The sequence below is a fragment of the Pelophylax lessonae genome (assembly GCF_965119305.1).
Source record: "Pelophylax lessonae genome assembly, chromosome: 9".
In the NCBI taxonomy this organism is placed as follows: Eukaryota; Metazoa; Chordata; class Amphibia; order Anura; family Ranidae; genus Pelophylax; species Pelophylax lessonae.
Genome location: NC_138776.1, coordinates 52,843,294 through 52,851,866, shown reverse-complemented (window position 1 = coordinate 52,851,866; position 8,573 = coordinate 52,843,294). Strand labels below are relative to the sequence as shown.

Below are 8,573 nucleotides of genomic sequence, written 5' to 3'. Positions count from 1 at the left end.
CAAAGGACCAAAACCTTCAATGGTATTGGTGCCGTAGATGAAGTGTATTAAGGCTCAATTAATAAAATTAAACCGTGATTTAAGGTGCTCAGTGCAGTATCATAAAAATAATAAATATTCCTTCTACTTTAGTGCTAGGTATCAATACATAGATTAAAAAACATGTTAAAAAATAGTGTCCATAAAGGTAGTGCCAAATAGTGTGTTATCCTTCTTCCCTTGGTGCAGTTCAATAGTGCAACAGATTTCTGATCCTCCACCTGGTAAGCCTCACTTCTTTGTTTTAAAAATGAGACATCAGGGGTCCCCAAGATAAAGGGAAGGCATAGGCGTGCGCAGGGGGTGTGCCTGGGCACACCCTAATCACCCTGTGCAGCGCAGATTCCCCCTGCTAGTACTTCACCAAAGCCCCCCAACGGGACTCCTAAAAACAACAGTAAAAAATAAAAAAACTACTAACACTGTCCACTGCCCTACTAACGCTAACCTCTGCCCTACTGACAACAACTTCTGCCCTACTGACAAGTCCACTGCTCTACCGATGCCAACCGATGCCCTACTGACAAGTCCACTGCTCTAATGACACCATCCACTGCCCTACCAACACCATCCACATTTTAATACATTTTGGGTGCACACGTAATGCAATAGGCTGCGCACACCTATGAGGGAAGGTGACCCACTGTGGGACAGTAATAAAGGGTCCCATGATGGGAATAACAGTCCCTGGTTGGGGCCAGTGGAGCCCTTTGGGGTTTCTTGCACAGGGATCCTGATGGTTCCACTTGTGCCCCTGATACCCAGAATGGCAAATTTAGGATATAAAAGGAATGAATGTTCTTAAAATGAATAATTTAAATGATATCCTACTAGTGTATGAACAGCTTAAGCGAGAATCCTTTGGCAAGCCAGCAGAGATTTCTTGCCCCAAATTATCTTTTTCCCCAGCTTCTACCCCCCACACACAATCAGTGTGTCTTTGTTTTGTTAACAAGTGCCCTTCATGTATTAAAGCTGAACTCTGGGGAAAAAGCTAATACAATATTGCCTAAGTGGTCATGTATGCTACAATAAAAAAAAAAAAAAAACACATACAAAAACCCCAAAAATAGTAAAACGTACAATAAAAGTGTTCGGCCTTTTTACTTTTTTTTTTTAGTTTGTGTAGTTTGTTCTTCTATGATGTTTTACAGATAATGCAAAAAAGACATACGTATCTCTAAACCAAGGCGCTGTCCATTGGAAGCCTACCAAAGGTTAAAGTCCCACAAACTTGTGCAGCTGTCCAACTGCTGGAACATGGATAGCAGAAGTACAAAACCAAAAGGGTAGCCCTTCAAAAGTAGGCAAAGGGACTACTTGCAGAATAAAGCCCCGTACACACGTACCGATTGTCGGCCGTAAATATTCGGCCAACGACCGATCGGCCGATTGTAGGCTTGTTAGTATGATGCTTCCGACAGCCGACAGCGCATTTTCGGCCGAACAGAATCTGTCGTGCAAGCATTAAAATTTTTGTTGGCCAACACCAGAACGGCCGATTGTTCGCCAGTCAGTACAGATTTCGGCCAACAAACAGCAGATTAGCAAGACTGGGCATGCTCAGAAAAGAAAAAAGACAAGGAAAGTTAACCATCACATGACATCACTTCTGCAGATCGGCTGTTGTTGGCCGACAAAATTTGTGTGCAGTCTTTTGCAGTTTTCAACAGACAGGACAGCCCTGGACAAAAGACGGCCGAACGTTCGGCCGACGATCAGTACGTGTGTACGGGGCTTAACACATGCAAGGGAAGGAAGCCACCATTGACAGACAATGGCGGCTTCCTTATCATGTATGGGTTATTCTGCAATTAGTCCCTTTGCACAATTTCTGATGTGCTACCCTTTTGTTTTGTATAGAGACTTGCGTGTTCTATACAATGAAAAAAACCTATGCAGTAGTGTTTTTTTTCACACCCTTTTAACACCTTTTGTAACTGTGAATAAACACCTCAACCAACCAAAAACGTCACTCAAAATTAAACAAAATAATACTGAGAAGATAAACTAAAAAATCTTGGGCCATTCAAAGTGACTTTATATGTCTTAAAAACATTCTTAACCACCTCAAACCCCCCCCCCCCATCTTTACTTTCCGATTTGATTACAAAGTATTCCCTGAAGAAGCTAAATCTGGTGAATTTGGATGGTCCTCCCAGCCATGGTCATGGTTGGCGATACGGGCGCCGAACACATACTTTCCCGCAGTCCAACAGTGATTGCCTGGTCAAAAGTGTCCAAAAATTTGCTGAAAAGAAATACTGCTTCATTTTTTTTTTTTTTTTTTTTTTTTATAGATAATCTTGATTTTTACCTATATAGTTGCATACAGAACTATGATCATAGACAAAACAAAGATGGTTTGTCTGGAATCACCATAAAGTGTACAAAAGAAAGGTATATAAATAACATCCAAACCTAAGACATGGGGCTCAGGGGTACTGAAGTAAAGCAGTAACTGTTATTAGGCCTTACAAAGTAGGGGAACCAGGTTAAGCAAACTCCAACAAGGAACCCCATAATGTTGAGTCAATCAATATATGTGCTTTTCCAAGAAATCAGGGCCTTCAGAAACCCCTGGAATAGCAATACAATACCGGTACATCCCCCCCCCCCCCCCAAATAAGAATTCCCTATAGATCACTGGTCTTAAAACAATGGCATAAGGACCAGATTTTGCCCCTTGCTTACTTTTATCCAGCCCTAGGGGCACTATTCTTCCTACTGAAACCTACTATGGGGGCATAATTCTTGCCACTGACACCAACAATGGGGCACTTTTCCTCTTACTGATACCAATGATGAGACCCTATTCCTCCCACTGACACCACACACAGGGGCATGATTCCTCCAACTGACATTAGTGATGGGTTACTATTCCTCCCACTGACACCAATGATAGAGCATAACTCATGCCACTGGCACCAATAATGGGGCATAATTCCTGCCACTAACACTATTAATGGGGCACTAGTCCTCCCACTGACACCAGTGATGGGATACTATTTCTCCCACTGACACCAATGATAGGGCATAATTCCTGCCACTGGCACCAATGATGGGGCATTCTTCCTCCCACTGACACCAGTGATAGGACACTATTCCTTCCACTGAAACTAATGATGGGGCTTAATTCCTGCCACTGACACAAAGATGGAGCACTGTTCCTTCCACATACACCAATGATGGCACATTGTTCCTTCCGCTGACACCTATGATGGCACATTGTTCCTTCCACTGACACCAGTGATGGAGCACTATCCCTCCCACTGACACCAGTAATGGGGCACTATTTCTCCCACTGACACCTATGATGGCACATTGTTCCTTCCACTGACACCAGTGATGGAGCACTATCCCTCCCACTGACACCAGTAATGGGGCACTATCCCTCCCACTGACACCAGTAATGGGGCACTATTTCTCCTACTGACACCAGGACATTTTCTACTCCCACTGGCCACAGTCTGGCCCCCCTAAAGTCTAAAGGACTGTAAATTGGCCCTTTTGTTTAGAAAATTTGTAGACCTTTGCTGTAGATGGGTGCTTGCCTGATTCACAACCAAGCTCAATCTCACTAGTAAATCCCACTCGACAAAAAAAGTAGAAGATAAAAAAGCAATTAAAAAGGTGGCTTCTACAAGCTATGTGTGTGGAAAACACTGCTGTATAATACAAATCCATGTTTCCCATTCCGTACCTGACAAAAGTAATGGACGGCTACACTGTGCCCATAGTGGCCATCTGAGAGACAAAACGAGAAACCTGTAAATATGGAAGGCACTATGGGTGACTTGTTTTTAAAGTGGCAAGTTCCATGGCCGTCATCCTCATCCTGACTGCACTTCTGACTGCACAAGTGGACGATAGACAAGCATGCAAACGGAAAAGTGCCAGGACCTGCATGATTGTTGGGACAGTGGCTCTTGTAGTAGTCATGTGAGAATGAGGCTGAGGGGCCCAGGCCATGCCAAGGTAACACAAGTTGTCCATGGTGTCTGCCATATACATATTATCAAAAGTATTGGAACGCCTGCCTTTACGTGCACATGAACATTAAGGGCATCCCAGTCTTAGTCTGTAGGGTTCAATATTGAGTTGGCCCACCCTTTGTAGTTATAACAGCTTCAACTCTTCTGGGAAGGCTGTCCACAAGGTTTAGGAGTGTGTCTATGGGAATGTTTGTCCATTCTTCCAGAAGCGCATTTGGGAGATCAGGCACTGATGTTGGAACGAGAAGGCCTGGTCTTGCAGTCCATGCTCTAATTCATCCCAAAGGTGTTCTATCGGGTTGAGGTCAGGACTCTGTGCAGGTCAGTCAAGTTCCTCCACCCTAAACTCACTCAACCATGTCTTTGAGCCCCAGTGCACAAGGTCCATGGTCATGTTGGAACAGGAAGGGGCCATCCTCAAACTGTTCCTACAAAGTTGGGAGCATGAAATTGTCCAAAATATCTTGGTATGCTGATGCCACTGGAACTAAGGGGCCAAGCTCAACCCCTGATAAACAACCCTACACCATAATCCCCCCGTTCACAAAATGATTTGGACCAGTGCAGAAAGCAAGGTCCATAAAGACATGGATGAGCAAGTTTGGGGTGGAGGAACTTGACTGGCCTGCACAGAGTCCTGATCTCAAACCAATTGAACACCTTTGGGATGAATTATAGCGGAGATTGCGAGCCAGGCCTTCTCGTCCACATCAGTGCCTAATCTCACAAATGTGCTTTGTTAAGAATGATCAAACATTCCCATACACACACTCCAAAACCCTGTGGACAGCCTTCCCAGAAGAGTTGATGCTTTTATAGCTAAAAAGGCTAGGCCAACTCAATATTGAACCCTAGGGATTAAGACTGGGATGCCATTAACGTTCATGTGGGTGTAAAGGCAGGCGTCCCAATATTTTTGGTAATATAGTGTATATTACTGCCTACACAGAGGTAGGACTTGTTCACACCAGGTGTATTGAGCTGTGTTGATCAACGCAGACTCAATGCAAGGATGGTCTAAAAAGAATGTGCCCAGTTGACACCACACTAGTACATTGGTGTGCGTTTAGAAAAAATGTTAGTATTTTGATATGGACTAAACAACAACAAAAAAAAACTACAAAAATTGAATTTCTTTAAATAATGGATTTTTACCTTTACCTTTATCTAGAGTTGGTCACACTATAAAGACACAGATCTAATGATGGGGCTTTAAACAAATCCAGATCACGCATTTCCTGTCCCTTATCCTTCAGTATTGATGGTCTGTTTCTTCCAGAGGTTTGCAACCGTTATCTTAGCGGCTATAAAAATAAAATCAGAAATTAATTTAAACAGTATTTAGGAAAGTATTTCGTAATAAATCCTCTTAAAAAAATTCCTAAACGTGATCCTGATTGTATGGGACCATAAACCCGACATCCTCAGAGATGAATGAAATGATCAATGTCCCTACTAATTCTTCCATTCCTCCAAGGTAGGCGCACATTAGCAAGCCGGCGCCTTGTCAGTGGAGGTCGTGTGGAGGCCACGCTGACCGCCGTTTTTAATTAATCGCCAGACGTGGAGAATATTGCTGTTTGGATCGCAGTCCTCCTATCACACAATCCAGATGTTCCGCTGATAAATACTCTGATGATGAAAGAGATCGCAGCCAGCAAATTCCTCCGTAGTAGCCACACATGCTGTGATAGTAGAGCGAGGATTGTGTCTGGATTGTACAGACTGCCGGCTGACTGCCGAGATGCTAGATCCCTACACTTAAAGTGGAACTCCAGCCTTTTCTTAAGGCTACTATCACACGTGTAGGACTCCAAAGTTGTGCCGACTTTGGAGTGCAATTTTACCGCAACTTTGGACGGGTGCAACTTGGATACGACATTGGCTTTTACCAGTGATAATGGACAACTGTTGTACAACTGTTGCATTGTATAACCTTTAGGTACGAATTTTATACAGCTTTTGAGGATTAACAATAAAGTCTATGGCCCTCAAGTTGCATGAAAGTCGGACAAAAGTAGTGCATAAACTACTTTGAAGTTGCTGCAACTTTAGGCCACACATATCTGAAGGGTTATCATTGGAAAACATGGTGAAGGACTTGTCATGCATGTTTGATGTCCAAAGTTGCATGACAAGTCGCATACTAGCTCATTATGAAATAATTACCTTAGAGCGAAGCCCCCGCAGTGCCATCCGCTCAGTGGTAACACAGCCGACATGGTCAGCCATCCTGCTTCCTGGTTTGTGTCCTCTGGCTATCTGATTGGCCAGAGGCGCGATGACATCACTCCCACATGTGGGAGCCGCCATTCACGGCACAGGGCTCTGAAGGAACGGCACAGGTGGCCGTTCCTTCAGAGCGCATGCGCCGATGACGTCATTGGCTACATTAAAAGTAAATATCTCCTAAATGGTGCAAGTTTAGGAGATATTTACAGTACCTATGCTTATGCCTAATGCTTATTATAGGCTTACCTATAGGCACAAGTTATAAGAGTGGAGTGGGTTTATAACCTCTTTAAGGTATACTATAATGAAATAAAAAGGTTTAGGTTTTTAAGCTTCTTTCCGAAGTCTCTAGCAACAAAAATCTGGTGGAGGCCCTAACCCTTCGTGGCTCTGTCTAACAGATTGTAAACACTTTGACGTCACCAGCATCATGACGCACAGTAGGTTTTCCCGATGATTGGGCCTGTTGTGGTTAGCGGGGTTCACTATGCAGTACTGAGGACCTCCAGCCATAAAAATGCAACTAATGACATTCGAGTTTCTGCTGTCCACAAAATTACAAAGTGGGATCTTCTCTTTATTCCAGGCTGCGATGAGGAATATATTTACATGAATAAAGTGTTGGTGTCTGACCGCAAGGAAGAGGCAGGGAAATCGGATTCAGGTACGTCACACCTTCCACTAAACGTTTGTTAAAACATCAAATTGCCTGCCACACCGGGAATGCCTATAGATAAATACATAGAACACAACCACATTTCCGGAAATCGTCTCCCTAACTGTTCTAAACCATTTTTTTGCAGCTGCTGAAATTTTGGACAATCCAACCAAAGAGGTTCTGACAAATGGGACGATCGCACAGCACTCCGCGCCACCGCAGAAGTGTCTCCCTGACCTCCCGCCTTCAAAAGTTGTGAGTAGATTTTTTTTTAAAAACATATAAATGGCTGAGGAAGACCCCAACTATTCATTATTCCTCATATATTGCTAAGAGTGCTATTTAAATGGGACCCCCACACACACACTCCTCTGTGTCTTGTTCCTCCTATTTTAGTCTTCTTTTCCCTCCTTTTTCTTTCTCTCTTCTTCTTCCTTCCTTTCAATCTTTCTTCCCCTCCTCTCAGCTTTTTTCGTCTCACCTCTTACTTGCTCCTTCGTTCCTTGTTTTTTCCCTCTTCTTTCTTTTTTTTCTATTTTCTTTCTTTCCTTACTTTGTTTCTTCCTTTGTCCTTTTTTCCTCCCTCCTCTTTCCCTTCTTAGTCCTTCCTTTCTTTCTCATTTCTCCCTCTTTCCTGACTTCTTCTTTTTATAATTTTTTTCCAGTAACTTTTCTTCATTCCCTCCCTTTTCTTTCTCTATACTTCTTTCATTCCTTTTTTTCCCTCTTTTTTGATTTCTCCTTCTTCCTCATTTCCTTTCCTTTCCTTTCTTTTATTTTTATTTTTCTTTTCTTTCTTTCTTTCTTTCTTTCTTTCTTTCTTTCTTTCTTTCTTTCTTTCTTTCTTTCTTTCTTTCTTTCTTTCTTTCTTTCTTTCTTTCTTTCTTTCTTTCTTTCTTTCTTTCTTTCTTTCTTTCTTTCTTTCTTTCTTTCTTTCTTTCTTTCTTTCTTTCTTTCTTTCTTTCTTTCTTTCTTTCTTTCTTTCTTTCTTTCTTTCTTTCTTTCTTTCTTTCTTTCTTTCTTTCTTTCTTTCTTTCTTTCTTTCTTTCTTTCTTTCTTTCTTTCTTTCTTTCTTTCTTTCTTTCTTTCTTTCTTTCTTTCTTTCTTTCTTTCTTTCTTTCTTTCTTTCTTTCTTTCTTTCTTTCTCTTTCTTTCTTTCTTTCTTTCTTTCTTTCTTTCTCTTTCTTTCTTTCTTTCTTTCTCTTTCTTTCTTTCTTTCTTTCTTTCTTTCTTTCTTTCTTTCTCTTTCTTTCTCTTTCTTTCTCTTTCTTTCTTTCTTTCTCTCTCCTTCCTTGCTCACTCTCTCACCTTTTTTCTTTCTTCATTAAAAATTTCCTTCTCGCCTTTCATTATTTCTCCCTTTTATTTTCGTCTCTTTCCTTCCTATATCTGTCCTTCCTTCTTTTCTCCCTTCCTTCCTTTCTCCTTCCTTCCTTCTTTTCTTTCTCCTTCCTTCCTTCTTTTCTTTCTCCTTTTTTTTAGTTTTTTTCCTTCCTTCCTTCCTTTTTTCTTTCCTTCCTTCCTTCCTTCCTTCCTTCCTTCCTTCCTTCCTTCCTTCCTTCCTTCCTTCCTTCCTTCCTTCCTTCCTTCCTTCCTTCCTTCCTCTCTTCTTTTTTTCTTTGTTTCTCCTTCCTTCCTTTGACCTTCCC

The 8,573-nt window shown here is 42.0% G+C and overlaps 1 protein-coding gene across 2 annotated transcripts in view; it reads left to right on the top strand.

Annotated features, from left to right (window-relative positions):
• The window catches only part of AFAP1L2 (actin filament associated protein 1 like 2), a 190,050-nt gene that overhangs the window by 83,787 nt on the left and 97,690 nt on the right, over positions 1–8,573 (top strand). For both annotated transcript variants that reach the window (XM_082267950.1, XM_082267951.1), the window contains exons 3-4: positions 6,853–6,930; positions 7,070–7,179. In XM_082267950.1, coding sequence (XP_082124076.1) covers positions 6,853–6,930; positions 7,070–7,179 — 188 coding nt within the window. The remainder of the gene's footprint in view (positions 1–6,852; positions 6,931–7,069; positions 7,180–8,573) is intronic.